Here is a 15459-nt window from a genome sequence, read left to right on the forward strand (position 1 = left end):
GTAGAGCCTTTGGGGCTCTGGGTCCTGTTTTGGTGTTGGCAACCTTGGCAAAGCATCCACGTTGGGGAGAGTGAGATGCTCCTGTCAGGTTTTCTTTTGTATCCTGTTCCATGTTTGTGTTGATGTAAGGGTGGGCTGATCAGAAGAGAAGAGGGGACAAGCACATCGGGACAGGATGCTTCTGGCTTGTATGCCACCTGCAGCTTCATCACGGAGCTACTGCGTGTGCAAACCAGGGTTTGTTCCTTGAGAAACACACTGGCACATCCTCTGTCCGCCTTGTTGGCTGCAGCCCTGTCAGGGCACCAAAGGGCTGCGGGTGAAATGTTGGTCCGGCTGGGTCCACTGGCGATACTTCAGGGCTTCGCTGGAGCATCTCCATTTCCCGGGGAGCAGTGGGAGTTCTTTCCCAGCCCGGGAGTGCCCTCTGGTGTATGCGGGAGACACAAAAGCTCTTGATTTATTGAAGCAGTTTTACTTGGCTTCCTCCTTTTCTTAATACTTTGCAGCCAGTGTGGTTGATCATCGAAGGCTGCCAGGTAGCTGCATGTCGTAAAACACCGAGAGGTGAGCTCCAGACCAGCCCCATGTGTTGTCTGCATTGGTACACCTAGCATCTGATGATAATTTTGAAATCATACACTCATGTTAAGCAGCAGGCTTCTGGGCCCTGGTGTTTAGTGTCCAGTTTCCTCCCAGCAATGCCTGGCAGGTCCTCAAAACATCCTGCAGCAGGTCGTGCTCTGGCTGTGCCCAGGCAGTGCTGCTCCCCCTGCCCTTGATGCTGCCCTGGACACTCACCTGGGGCTCCTTCAGACCCCCTCCAGTGCCTGGCTGATTTCAAACCCCTGGCTGATTTCAAACCCCTGGCTGAGTAGGGAAACTGGGCTTGAAAGAGGTAGGAGCAGCTTTTTATAAACAAACAAACCCTCATACTGGGAAAAAGCAAGGCATTTAGAAGTGGCAGCAGTGTAAGTGTGTGTTGCCATAGTTATGTGGAACTGAAAACAGACAGCAAATGTGAGGCATAAACACAAAATAAATACTGTAAATATAAATCTTCCCCATGTGTAGAGTCCTGTCTTGGAAAAACTTTGTCATCTGGTTCAAAAAGAAAAAAATATGTTTTTAGACACTTTCAGGTTGGTGGTTTTTGTTTTTTTGTGGGTTTTTTTTTGTTGTTGTTGTGTTTTTTTTGTTGTTTGTTTTTTGTTTTTTTTTTTTTTTTGTTTGTTTGTTTGTTTGTTTGTTTTTTATTTTTGCAGCTGCAATAAGGAGTGTGCTGGTAGGGAGTAGAGAAAACCATGTTCAGCGTTCCAGTGTTGCACTCTGGTGAGGCAGACTGGGTAGTTGGGCATTGTTGTGGATTATCTGGCAGCTGCTAGTTGAAGGCACCCTTTGGTAGAACAGCATGGGAGGTGAAATTTTGAGGAATGATGTCAAGCATGGATCACCTTCTTCACGGCCCTTCCTCTCCTTGCTCCTCTCCTGGGATGAAGAGCCTTTTCCAGTGTGAGACAGTGCACCCTCACTTGCTCTTGCCAGATTATTTTGTGTTTTAATTTGCCAGAAGTTGATCCAGGCTTGCAAAGTTGATTCCTCCTGCCTGGAGGTGGTACTCTTGTCTTGATCCAGTGATTGGCATTCATCAGAGATGGCCAGTGGAAGAGGATCACAGAATCACTGAATCATGTGGGTTGGAAAAGACCTCTGAGATCATCAGGTCCAACCCTTGATCCACTACTGCTGTGGTTACCAGACCATGCCACATTCAGTCTCTTCTTAAAAACCTCCAGGGACAGGGAATCCACCACCTCCGTGGGCAGCCCATTCCAATGCCTGACCACCCTCTCTCTAATAACCAACCTAAACCTGCCCTGGCAGAGCTTAAGTCCATGCCCTCTTGTCTTACTGGTAGCTACTTGAGAGAAGTGCCCGACCCCCCCCTGGCTCCAGCCTCCTTTCAGGGAGTTGTAGAGAGTGATGAGGTCTCCCCTGAGCCTCCTCTTCTCCAGACTGAACACCCCCAGCTCCCTCAGCCTCACCTCATAGGACTTGTGCTGGATCCCTTCACAGCCTCCTTCCTCTTCTCTGGACCTGCTCCAGCACCTCAATCTCCTTCCTGAACTGAGGGGCCCAGAACTGGACACAGGACTCGAGGTGTGGCCTCACCAGCGCTGAGTACAGGGGCAGAATCCCTTCCCTGGACCTGCTGGCCACGCTGTTCCTGATACAGGCCAGGATGCCATTGGCCTTCTTGGCCACCTGGGCACACTGCTGGCTCATGTTCAGCTTCCCGTCAATCCAGACTCCCAGGAGATGGGGCTGGTCATGCTGGAGGCTGGGAAGACCCATATTGGGGTTGAGTTCCCTTCTCCATCTGTGGGATGGTCATGATCAGATGTCCTCATTGTTTGCTTCTCAGCAGCCAGTGTTTTCTCACATTTTCTCCCTCCTGTCTGCTGATCTGTCTCTTCTCTCTGTGTTTTTTGCTCAGGTCGAAAGCTGAGAGGAAAAGCCTTTTATTTTGTCAACGGCAAGGTGTTCTGTGAAGAAGATTTCCTGGTAAGCACATAGGAAAACGTGGAATGAGGCACATCTCAGCCTCTCTGACAGACACACAGCCTTTCTATCTGGCAGCTTCACCTGTGTTTTACACAGCTCTAGCCCAGCATCTTGCCTTGCCCTTCTGCTCTCCCTCTACCCAGGGCCAGCCGCAGTCTTTTTGGGCCATCCAGTGGGGCTGGATGTAGTCAGGTGAAAGCCCACAGATTTGTATTGCAGAGCCTGAAGCCATAGACTCTTGTGGCGGCTCCTTCAAAGTGTGTCTCAGTGGCCATGCTGTGGAGATTGGAGTGAGATGAATGGCTGCACTAGAGTCAATGGGTGAATTTCTCTTTCCAACTGGTTTTGCTTGGGCATCTTAATAGGTGTCTTTCTGTAGCCCTCAATGGATTTTGTGTGAAGGTAACTGAGCGTGAAGCAACCCCACAGTCTCCTCCTTGGCTGGTGGAGGTAAGAAGCCATATACCCTCCTGTCCTTGAGGCCTGACAGAGTAAACCTTCATTGAGACTTGAAAAAAGTAGTATTTGCCTATCATTGGGCAAGTGATTTCTGACAGACAGAGTGAGTTAAACTTTTTTGTTCTCATCAGTATATTCTAGACAGACTGAAAATGGGAAGTGTGATTAAGTGCTTCTGTAATGTTTTTTTTCAGTTTGCATTTCCACCATTCAGACAGGACTGAAACCTTAGGCAGATGATCTGTTGTGCCTGAGGTGCATGTTGTGGACATGACAGGCAGTTCCTTAGTGTTAGATCTTGACAATGGCAGCAAAAAAATGTGCTCTGGGCCAAATGAATGCTATACTACCAGAGGGCTGGGATGATACCACTGGCCTTGGAGAAGCTCCAGTAGACCTATATTGGTGTAACCAAAGGAAGATTTTGGCTTTCTGACCCTATATATACAAATGTTGTGATAAGAACTTTTGAGAAACACAAGTAAATTCCTGTTGTGAAAATTCACATGGTCAAATAAGAATGAGTCTTATTAGTAAATGCCTTATTTACATGTGCATTTATGGTATGTACTCATATATTTAATTAAACTTACATTAAGCTACAGAATGGAATTCCTATTCCATTTGAATATATCAGTGAAAGTCTGATATCCTTATAGAATATAGAATATCCTCTAGGGAACCATCCACAGCTCTATATACTGAAAAAAAGTGCTGGAAAGTTTAGCTTGTGTAAGGAGGACAGGAAAAGACCAAGCAAATAGCACCCCATAATATGTTATTGTTTGTGCTTGTGAAATTTTAAGCCAATTCTTTTTTGTCCTTGCAGTATTCTGGTTTCCAGCAGTCAGCTGACAGGTGTTTCATTTGTGGTCATTTGATAATGGATATGGTAAGTGATAATTGCTATAGGAGAAAAAATCCCACAGCTTTTTAGAAGAATGCATCAGAAGCAGAATGTATTAATATCCAGTACAGTCTGGTATCATCTGGTAGCCTGCCTAGTGTGAGATTGCTAGCAGAAAGAAAATCCACTAAGCCTTTTGTTGATTTTTTTCTTGGAAGTGAATCTGGCACCCTGCTGTATCCAGTGAAGAGACTTTGCTCTGCCTATTGTCAGTGCAAGTGAAAAATCAGAGCCTTCAGCACTTTCACCCCCTTTCAGTCTTCCCTGGACAGTGTATTTGCAATCCTGTTGATGCTTCCTGTAAGTGCCATGACTCTGCAGTGCTCCTTTGCTCTGGGGCATCACTGCTGAGCCTGTCTTACCTGTAGTCAAACTATTCACTCCCACGTACCTTCAGGGTAAAGCCACTGTCTTGTTGCTGCTTGTTGTGGGTGCTGGGAGGATGGTGGGCTGGGAAATAGGTTTGACCCAGAGTAGGGGATCCAGACCTCAGTTCAGATCTGTCCAAGTCCTTGAAAAACCATTCAGTAGATGTGTGGATGTCCTGCTGCAGCAGGCAGTTTTCATTAGCCTACAGCAGGTACCTTCCATGCAAGATTTGCACAGAGTGGGTCACAGCTCAGGGGGTCAGTGGGCCCTCAGCAGCACCAGGCAGTGTTCAGTTGTGGGTGAGGGAGACAAATTCATGGTCATGTAGCTGGTGGGCTATGGCTAAGGCAAAGAAACTGCTGAACTTCTGAATGGTTGGTTCACAGCATGCCCCCCAAGATTTTCTGATTCTTATCACTGATTATCTTTGTTTGCCTGCTTACACGGGAAGCATTAAAATTGGAAAAGCTGATTTATACTCAGAAACGGTACTCCAGGCAATAATTACTGCCCCAAAGCCAGCAGGTGAATTGCAGCTGTTGAGTTCAATACAGTTTCCATAAACTGTGTTAATTAGAAACCCAGGATAGTGAGTACAGAGCTCTTGGATACTCAAGGCGTTATGGAAACTTTGCAGTTGCATTTGTTTTAGCCTCTCAAGGAAAACATAAAGATGTATTTCCTATTGTTATTCTGGTACATCTTGCCTTGTGATATTACTAAGTATTGTCTGCTGGCTTCAGAAATTATTTTCCTTTAAATTATGTCGTTTTTCTCCTTTGTAATGCTAAATACCTTGACTGAGACTTCAAATTGTTTGCTTACCCATTGTAGTAATTAATTTCTCTGGAACCAAGTGATATATATCAATTCCAGCTGCTTTTTCCCCCCCTTCCCAATCTTCCCCCTATTAACTTATTTTTCAGATGAGGTGCCCCAAAAAAGACACAGCTAAATATAGAGCATTGTCTGATGAAAAACTGTATTTTTGTTCTTTTCACCTTTATTGGCTCCTCACATGCTCTTTTCCTGTCTCTTGGTTTGTTGCAGATCCTGCAGGCTCTAGGGAAATCATATCATCCCGGCTGCTTCCGATGTGTGGTCTGCAACGAGTGTCTGGATGGTGTGCCATTCACTGTGGACTCTGAAAACAAAATCTACTGTGTCAGAGATTACCACAAGTAAGGACAAAATACACAGCAGAGATGCTCCAGTCCACAAGCCTCTACTTTAGATTTTCACATAATTAGGAAGTTCAGATTAGTAAACTAGGAATAGCACTAGAAGACAGAATTTTGAGGATGGGGCTAGACCCTAGAAATTCCTGTTATCTCTCCTCGTCCTCTGCCATTGATTTTCTGTGTAACTCTGGGGAAGTCACTTAACCCCTGGGCTTCAGCTGCCCCTCCTGCAAAGGAGAGATAGTGGGAAATTGTGTTCATGAAGTGTTCAGTGAGGTAAGAAATCAGTCCACTCTAAAGTAAGACTGAATCACTGTTGAAATCAACATGAGTTGTTATCTCAACTATTATCCAGCTCTAAATTAAGCAACCAATAAATCCACTTTAAAAACCACTTGTCATTTAGTAAAAAAAAAAATGTCCATGCTCTTAGCTGGTAGTTATGGTATGTCATTTAGTAAAACAAAATGGTTCTACTCCTAGCTGGTAGTTATGATATTATCTGCATAGCTTTTGAGTGTCCATTTGGCTTGCTTTGCTGCCTGCTCCGTTTTCTGAGCAGGCAGAGTATTAAGTGTTGCTCAAACAGCCCTGGGGAACTGTTCTGTGTTGTGCCAAGATTAGAGTTGCCTCTGTGTGCCACTGTTATTGTGAAATGATAGCATGTTCCCTTGCTACTTCATTTATTATTTATGTATTGTGTTATAAGGCCCAAAGGTACCTTATGGTCCCATGGTGTATCCTCTGAGGTATCATGCCCTGGTGCAAGGCTGCCACTTTTTAAATGTGTTTTTCTGGGGACAGTCCTGCTCAGCTTCTCCTCATTCTCTCTTCCAGATCTTTCGGTAGCAGCCAAGACTTCCACAGTATGTTTGTTTGTAGTTTTTTCTGGCACTACATGTAAAATGTTGGAACTTTCTTTGCCCAGCTAAGCAGTGTGTGCCAAGAGTTGCTTACAATAAATCCTAAAATGAATTTATGATCTCAGGATTAAGACTTCCTGGTGGATAAGTTATTTACAGCTGCAGCTTTTTTCCTTATCACTGAGAAACACAGGCCTCTCTGTGATGATCTATAACTTGATTTTACTTTCTTGTTGCTCTTCCAGAGTTTTAGCTCCAAAGTGTGCAGCATGTGGACTTCCCATTCTGCCTTCTGAGGTGAGAGCCTTTTATTTCTCACAGGGGGGCGAGTATCACATCTCAGGCTTTGCTCTGCTTCACACTTGACCCTGTGTCTAGATTAATGCCCTTGGGGATGGGGAGAGATGATCTCTTCCTTCAGCCTGCAACCTTTTGACCTTGGCTTATACACTGCCATTGGGATGGGAGCCTTCCTTTGCTCAATAATGAAGCTTATTTCTGCTGAGCCAGATTGCTTTTTTCATCTCTTACAAGGTTATACTGCTGTTGGATTTATGTTTGGAATACCTTCCCTTTGTGTCAAAAACTTCTGGTGGTGCTCATGAATATCATCTGTGTGACCCCTCTGGGATGAGCTTGTTTTTATACTTGGAGGAGATGAATCTTGGGCAAAACCAATTTAAAATGCTGAGAAGTGTGATGTATTGAAATTATGAAATCATTAGTCTCTGATTTGGGATACGTGTGTGTGTTAAACAGAGAGACTTTAATGTTTCTGGTGTTATATTTTAGATGACATATGCAGACGATGATGGAGCTTTACTGTAAAAATAACTGCAGGTGGCAGGCTTTATTTATGGTATCCAGCCAGCAGCTCAAATGCTCAACATTCACAGTGTTGCAGGAAGCAATCTACAGAGTGCATGTGTCTGATCCTGCTGTAATCCTTTGTAATTTCTTTTTTGCTTGAATTCTTACAGGGCTCTGATGAGACCATTAGGGTTGTGTCCATGGACAAGGATTACCATGTGGAATGTTATCACTGTGAGGTAGGTCAGCAACTTTCTCAAGGAGTGGGCACTTAATAATGGTAACCATTATTATTTTTAAGGTGGAAATACATCTCCTCCCTTCCAAAGGCAGCAGATGGGCAATCCAAACCTTACATTGTGTGACCTTTCTTATCAGTGGCTGAGAAATTTCCTGTTTGAGGACAGTAGCTTTTGCAGCACTGTATCTCAGCTGCAGTTTAATTTGCTATCCATAAAATTATGGGCAAAGGGTTAATTAACACTTGTACATGTGGCCGTGTATTTGTTAATAAAGGAAATGTGGTGACTTAGTAAGGTTCCACTGCTGCCTTTCAGAAGCTTTGGGCTTCAGATCACATTAGTGTATCTGATTTCCAGGTCAGATTGTTCAGAAATGCTGAAGTGATGACTGATCTGGTGTAAGTTACCTTCACTCTCATGGGAAATGAGTGTGTCATTAGGGCTGGAGAAAGGATATGGCTGCAGAAAAATTCCCAAGAGACACCAGCTCTTAAACACCATTTTGTTGTCGTGCAGGGCTTTCCAGAGCAGCCTCATACTTCTGCTCCGTGACTGAAAATAAATAGATGGTCTTCTGTCACTGTGCTTGTGTGCAATGGAAAGAGGCCCTGACTCAAAGGGATGGTTTCACGTCAGTATAACTGCAATTACTGTAATGAGAGGAGGTGAATCCTACCTGAGATGTAAGGAGAGACGAGCCTGTTTAAAATACATGGGGTTGCACCTCACCACGAGATAAAGTTTATTCAGTAACACTGCATAAGATAAATTTATACCAGGCTGCCCCTTAAAATGACTACATCAGATGCTTTCCTTCTTGTGGCACATGTTGGTCTTACTAGGAAGGAGCTGTTGGCTGGGTATCTTCTGTCTTTGTCACAAAATCACCCTGCTGGACTCCAGACCCTGCTTGACACTGGGAGATGAACACAGGTTCTAATAATTTGTGTGGTCTTTCTTTTCAGGACTGTGGGATGGAGCTGAATGATGAAGATGGGCATCGCTGTTACCCACTTGATGAACATTTGCTTTGTCACTCCTGTCATCTGAAACACATAGAGAATGGCACTACCCCAGCAGCTGTGTACCAGCACCACTACTAGCCAGGGTGGCCAAGATGGGAAAGCCTGGACAGAAGATTTGTTATGTGATCTGCCTCTCCCCATCCTCAGTTGATTTCCTGTGCGTGTTTTTCACCAGTTGGCAATGTTTCTGTAAAAGGCTATGAGAGATTTTTGCTGGATTCCCAGCTTGTGAGTTCCAGCTGTATCAAACCACGTCTGCTTGACCAAGAATGTGACATGTTACCTGAACTGATCAGTTTACGTTTTTGTGCCTTTTTCTGCTCTGGAGATTCTTCTTGGCTCACTTTTGGAAGATTCTTCAGTGAAAGCACAACTTGCTCTCGTGCCTATGAACTCAGATTGTGCCATGCACAATTATAAAGCCAGAGGCTGGCTTCCCTGCCTACCTGCCAGGAGCATCCCACCAGTCTGCTGTGTTTCCTGACAAGAACATTTCAACAGATTCCCTAAAGACAGCAACCTGTTAATACCAGGTTTTAGACACTTTCTTTTTATTAATTTTAGGAAAAGAGAAGGATCTGTGCAAAACGGCACGCTCAGACCTTCCAGTTAATACCCTGAACTCCTGTATCAAGTCTGGCTGTAAAAATACCAACTCTCCAAGCACAAACCAGGTGTGCTGGTTGGCAAGTGGAGGTCAGCATCCCATGTCCAGCAGAAGAAGTAACTGGAACAAGCCTAGGCCAAGCTGCCATGGTGACTTGGGGCCCGTGCTTGTATGTCAGCGTGATATACATGTCAGCCAGTCTGCTGTGTCTGAATAGTGGATTGTATTTTGAAAAGAAAGGTCAGGATGCTGAAAGTGTGGCTGCTGGGGAAATCCAGCCTCATTCTTGCTTGCAGAGTTTGCTTTGGAAAAAAAAAAGCTCTGCATACACACAGACACTTGAGTTTTTCGGCTTGTCCCCATAGCTCAGCCCTTATGCTGGCCACTCCTTCCTGTGCTGCTTACCCAGCACAAAGCCATTTCATAATGGTGCTTATTTAGAGCTCTGGGAACAAACTTGAGTTCGTTATAAAGGCTTTGTTACACAGGGATTTAGAGCCCAGCTCCACAACCTGTACTCAAATGAGTATGTTGGTATGAACAGATTCTCTCCCATGAATAATAACAGCTTATCTGAGCAAGGGGTTAGTGAGTTTGGCCCTTGCTTTCTGTTCTGCTGAGAAAGCAGAAAGGCAGACCATTTATTTTTTTGAGCCTCCCCTGCTTTATAGTCAAAGAGATCTGCTCCCCCAGTATGTGTTGCATGTAAGATAGATGTGCCTGCAGTGCATATTCTGTAGGTACCAAATCTGTGCAGTTCCTCATGGACAGGTACAAATACTTTGTTGAGAAAAACTTTTAAATTCACTAGTTTCAGACGCAATCAAGCATCTTAGCTGCCCTTTCTGATACATTGTGTGCAAAACTGCTTAAATCTTAATGTATCCATGCTAACGATGTAAATTCAGCTCTGATTGATAGAGGACAGTATGGCATTCTTGAAGATCTTTTTAGTGAGGATATGACAATAAATTAGCTGAGCAGTGACGCTGGGAGTCCTGACATGCACCTGTGATGGGAATGCACTGCAGTTCAACCAAACCTCTTTTCCCATAGCATGAATGTAGGTAGATAGGTGCTTGAACCTCACACCATGTAGTCAAACTGCCTTGGATACCCATCTGGAGCAGCAAGACACCTCTCACTGCCTGTGCTAATAAATGCCACAGCCTTCATTTCCAGTGGTGAAAGTTGCTGTGCTAAGTATTACACAAGGCACAAGTATGAAGAACTGTGACCTGTTAGCACCCTCCTACACATCTGTATCAGCTTGCCTTGGCTGAAGTGTGAACGTCTGAAACTGCTCAAGCCTTGGGATCGTGGTGGATTTGGTGTGGAGTTTCTTTGGGTCTGCAGATCATACAGCCTTCTGCCCCATCCAGCTGTGAGCACCTCCTCTGCCTGTTGCTGCTCTTCTTGAGGACGAGGATGTTGTGGCACATGGCTGGAGGTTTGGTCCTGTGCTAGAAGCCATCCAGAGCCACAGCTTTCTTTGTGATGCTTGGCTCTGTGGTGCCATTTCTCCTGGGGACATGTGACCCCTGAGTGACCAAAAGCTCATGGGGGGGCGCAGCTTTTCCACTGCAGAATATGTGGATCTGAGACATAAGTGATTTGGAGAGTTTTAGCTGTGATTTTAGAGAAGTAAAAATTGACCCCAAATATGTGAGCTTCCTGGAGCCTTAGCCTCCAAAGAAATGGGATAGGAACTGACACAAAATTAAATGGTGCTGTAGCCAGGCAGTATGGATTGGGGGCACCCAGGACAGATCCTGCCGTGCTCTCACCCCAGTGTGCAGTGTCAGCTTGTGTCCTGCAGCACAGATGGGCATGGCAAGGAAGGGATGAACATGGGAAATAAAGCCAGCTGAGTCTCTCTGGTAAATAACTGAAATAGTCTTGGACTATAACTGAAATAGTCTTGGACTCCTGAGCTTCCCTTGGGAGTGAATGTGGTGAGATATCTGAGTGGCTTTTGGAAGTGATCTGGAAGGACCAGCCCTGATCTGTTTTTCTACTTAAGAGCCCAGGTACTACACAACTCATGCTTTTGCTAGCTCTAGATTTTTAGAGCAGCCCTTCATGCACGTTGTCTGGCCTCCCTTTTGGGAGATCTGGAAACACTTGTGAGCCCAATACTTTCTTTTTAAGTCTACAGTATAAACTACTGTGAAACTCTTGCAGCCTTCCTCACAACCCCAAGGTGAGCAGGCAAGAAGAGGAAGAGGAGAAGGACAATTTTCCTTTGTGGAAAGCCTCAAGCAGCCTTCTTGTGGAGCTTCCTTTGCATCAAGGGGATGTTTGACCTCTGCTCCCAGACGGTGTCTTGTTACTCCTGTCACTCACCCCATATCCCTCAGCACTGGGAAAATGAAGGCTGCCCTACTTTCAGTTTTGAGGTCCAGTATGAATTATTAAGTGCCCATGCTCTCCTTTCCTGTATTTACACAGAGATAGAAATGGCAATGTGAAGCTCTTGAAAGTGGAGCATGCAAGCTGGTGGTTTTGAATCTGAAGTGCCTGCTGCCTTGCCCTGCTTCCTGATGTGTGCTAGCTCGCACTGCTTTTATCTTGGGGAGAGTTTGAATTCATTTAAGCTTCTTATTATTCCTGCCTTTTCTCCTAGGCTGTAGAGTCCATGTTGATTGTTCTCAGCTTGTCCCCAGCTCTGCAGCTGCCTGGTGGTGGGTCTGGTGGAGAGGCGTGGGCATCCTGCACAGGGAGGGCTTCCTCTCCTGACCCCCCTCCACCAGGCATCTGTGCCTGCAAGTCCTCTCTGCCTTCCTTCAGGCTGCTCCCCAGAGGGAAAAAATGGGCAGGCAGGAATCTCTGGAGCTAGAGGAAGCTTTCTGTGCTCTGCAGAAGAATTTCAGAAAATGTGTGAAATTCTGCCTGTCACCTGGCCGATAGGCGTTGGGTTTTGCTGTTGATCCTTGTTGTCTCTTTATTTATTAAGATACTGAAATGTGCTGTGAAATGTTAGTCTTAATTCCTTCCCCAGCGTGCTCTTCTGACTCATTTTAGGCTAAGGGACCCACAGAAGTCCTAGTGTAATGACAAAGCATGCAAATAGTTATTCAAGTGAAATTGCTTTCAGGAGCCAGAGCTTAATAGTTTTTTGTTGTTGTTGTTCAGATCATGCTGATAAATTTCTATTGTTTAAAATACAGAAACTCACTTAAATAGGAACGTTTGCTTAGAAATCAGAGGGAAAACCCCAGTTACAGAAAAAGCAGACATTTTTCTGTATTTTAAAGTGTAATGAACACCTATGATCAAAGCGATTTAGGAAACTGCCCTGATGTTAAACACAGGGAACAGCATTCTCAAACACCCTGGTGGGAAGCGTTTGATGAAGTCTGTGACTTCTCAGTTTCCGAGTTTTTCATTTAGGGGCTTTGAAAATGCTTTCACAGTCTTTCAGGGTTTAAATGATTTTTTGGTAGATTTTTTTACTACAAAGTGAATCGCTTCTTGGTCTGAAAACAGTGGAATCTCATCACCAAGAGGTATGCCATGGCAGATATAGAAGGAAGAAACTGGGCTCATAAAGAGCTGGCGTGGGTCTAGTTGGCTCTTTGAAAGAAAGGGGTATCTTTGGCTGATGTGAAATGTCTTCCAGCAAATACCTTCCTGTGCTTTCTTTTTGTAGTGATTTATAGTACTGGGCAAATATTTGGAATCCCTGGATTTCAGTATTCGGGTCTTTTCATAAGCACTGCTGCAACCTCCTCCTCTCCCTCCCATGCAGCCATACCCCTGGGAAGATCACAACTGCACTCCTCCTTGTGGATTTAGTCCAAATTTTACACTTGTTTACCACTCCCTTATTTAAGCAACAGAAAAAGCAGGTCCTTGCTTAAAGGGAAGTGGACACAAGCTCCCCATCTTCACTTGGACACTTTGATCTGATCTTCCAAACAACCCAAGTATCAGCCTGCTGATGGTCAATGCAGCAGCAGCTTTGTACTTTGCTGCTGTTGCTAAGAAAATTGCAAGAGGGACTTGGTCTGCATTAAACTTGAGGTGAACAGGGAGGCAGTCCCACTGAAACCAGTAAGGCTGCTCACGTACATGAAAATCAGTGGCTATGCATAGGTCAGTGTTGGATCAAGGGAAAAGGTGATTTTATTACAGACAAGACATACCTGGGGATAAATCTGCAGCAGTGTAAAATGTGCCTTGAAGAGATCCCTGAAATGGATCAGCAGCTTTCTTATTCAATAAATAAAAATATGTACTGAAGCAGTGGGGGTGCATGGAGTAAGAATGATGTGACTTTAAAATAAAGTAGCTGTGAGGAGTAGAGGGTAGGTGATTATAGATGACAGGAGAGTGCAGCACAGGGGGGATTTGCTTTGGTTTGTCATATACCTGGACATTTATTGGAGGGATTTTTGAGGGGAAGCACACCTGCATATGCTGGTTCGGACTGTCCTCCCATGTCAGCCTCATCTGCCTGGCCCATGTCTGCTTTTTCTGTGCCACATGTGGCACATGCTGCCTCTCACACCTCTGTGCCTGTGCCAAGTGTCTGTGGATGCATTTGGAGCAACCTTCTGTACATGAGTAAGGACAAGGCAACCCAGGCTTACTACTGGAGAAATACCTCTGGAGTCAGTACCTGCAGGCAGGGAAGGGATACGGCCAGATGCATGTCCCCTTTCTCCCATCCTCTGAGGCCAAGAACATGTGTCCCTGGAAGGGGGTTTGCCTCTCTTGTCACACTGCATTTGTGCTTTCATTTTTCTCTTCCTGCACCATGCCACTCACTGGCTGCAGTGGCACTAGGTGTACTTCTGGGAGCTTATCAGGCAGGCATCTTCCTGCTGTGAGCCCCGCTCCCCCATCCTAAGGAAAAGCCAAATTAAACTTTTCTGAGCAATAAAAATCTTCACCCTGCTTTCTTCCGGGCCACCCAGAAGCTCACGTGGCAAAAAGCATCAGTAGCCCCCTCTCAGACAAGAGACAGGAAGAAGCTACCCCTGTGTGAAAATAGGTGGTGTAGAGCCCCGGCAGGCAGAGATGTCAGGGGTGTCCCACAGTCTGGGTGCAGGGATGACTGGGCTGAACTTCCCAGCTCCTCTGGCATCAGCCCTCATCCCCATGCAGCAGGTCTGCAGAGCACAGCCAGACAGGGACTCGGGTGTGCACATGGATGCTGTGGCTTTCTGTGTCTGGGAAGCAAATCCAGCGCCTGGCTAACAATACTGAACGGTACTAATTATTTTGTGTGTGTTTCCTTCAAAGGTCGGCTCCAGGGGAGAGGATTTTAGAGTATTATGCTGGCGTAACTAACCTTAGCCACCTGTGAACACAGCCTTCTTTTCTTCTGTGCTGTTAAGTATTTATAAATACTGTTATTAAATAAAGCGTGAAGGCTGGCAGAGGGGGGCAAAGCCACTGGCCTGTTGTGATTTCAGTGATTAAAGACAATACTGTAAAGCAGTGCTCAGTGTCAAGTCTTTCCTAAAATTACAATGACTGTCATCACCCAGAGTCCACTTGGAGGGATTTAGGCTGTGAAGTTATTGTTTCCCAACTTCTGCCTTCCTTCTCTCAGTAGCTGGAGCAGGGACTGGTGGGAGGACGCATTCTTAGTGGGCTTCACTGGGGGTTTCCAAACAGCTGGGACTTAATGTGTTCCTTTCCCTGCTCTGGTGTGCCTCTGGGATGTCCCGGGTCCTGGACTGGGGAGTCCCTGGTCCGGGGGTGAGTTGCTGGGGGAGGTTGTGATATGGGTGGGAGTGTCTCAGGACAGGGGTCTCCTTTGCAGCTGGTGGAGTTGGTTTTGGGGCAAGTTCCCAGGGTTCTGGTAAGCAGGTGGCCATGTGGTGCCCTCATAGGCTCCACTGCAATCGGCAACCATGATGTCTGAAGATGGGATGCTCGGTGCTGGTGAGCAGCACCACAGCAGCACAGGGCTGCCAGCTAAAAGGAAGCGATGAAATAAAATTGATGTTCCCTGTCCTTGAGGCAGGAAGATACCCACAGCCAGGTGATGACACCCAGAGGGTTGGATCCAGTGTGAAATTGGCCAGGAGGTGCCACAGGCCTGGTATCGGCCCAGGTAGGCACCAGCCTCCCGTGCAGGAGGTGGTCCATAAGTTGGGGGCTGCCAACAGCCACGGGACCCCGCAGCACTGCCCAACCCTGGGGTGCTCTGGAGACCACGGCACCTGGCAACCATGTTGGGGACGTGAAGGCGTCTGGGGTGCGTCTGTGCAGGCGTGGGGAGGCTGCCCAGGAGCTAAAGGGGTCCCAGGCAGCACCCTAAGGCTAGAGAACAGGAGGGGAAAAATAACCAATGCCGATGGCAAGTGTGGAAAAAAAAATGAGCGGCCGAGCCAGCCAGGAGTCGAACCTAGAATCTTCTGATCCGTAGTCAGACGCGTTATCCATTGCGCCACTGGCCCTGCTCGGGAATCCTG

General features: G+C 46.0%; 1 protein-coding gene and 1 non-coding gene across 2 annotated transcripts in view; one reads left to right on the plus strand and one right to left on the minus strand.

Moving 5' to 3' along the window:
- Positions 1 to 14476, plus strand: part of LIMD1 (LIM domains containing 1) — a 35886-nt gene extending 21410 nt beyond the window's left edge. The window contains exons 3-8 of the mRNA XM_030444849.1: positions 2498 to 2565; positions 3854 to 3916; positions 5351 to 5481; positions 6590 to 6641; positions 7325 to 7393; positions 8362 to 14476. Of these exons, the coding sequence (XP_030300709.1) occupies positions 2498 to 2565; positions 3854 to 3916; positions 5351 to 5481; positions 6590 to 6641; positions 7325 to 7393; positions 8362 to 8499 (521 nt within the window). The 3' untranslated portion in view covers positions 8500 to 14476. The remainder of the gene's footprint in view (positions 1 to 2497; positions 2566 to 3853; positions 3917 to 5350; positions 5482 to 6589; positions 6642 to 7324; positions 7394 to 8361) is intronic.
- An 895-nt stretch (positions 14477 to 15371) lies between these two features.
- Positions 15372 to 15444, minus strand: TRNAR-ACG. Its single transcript has one exon. It is a non-coding gene; the product is annotated as a tRNA-Arg (tRNA).
- Positions 15445 to 15459: the final 15 nt, after the last annotated feature.

The sequence above is a fragment of the Calypte anna genome, chromosome 2, assembly GCF_003957555.1.
Source record: "Calypte anna isolate BGI_N300 chromosome 2, bCalAnn1_v1.p, whole genome shotgun sequence".
NCBI classification, from domain to species: Eukaryota; Metazoa; Chordata; class Aves; order Apodiformes; family Trochilidae; genus Calypte; species Calypte anna.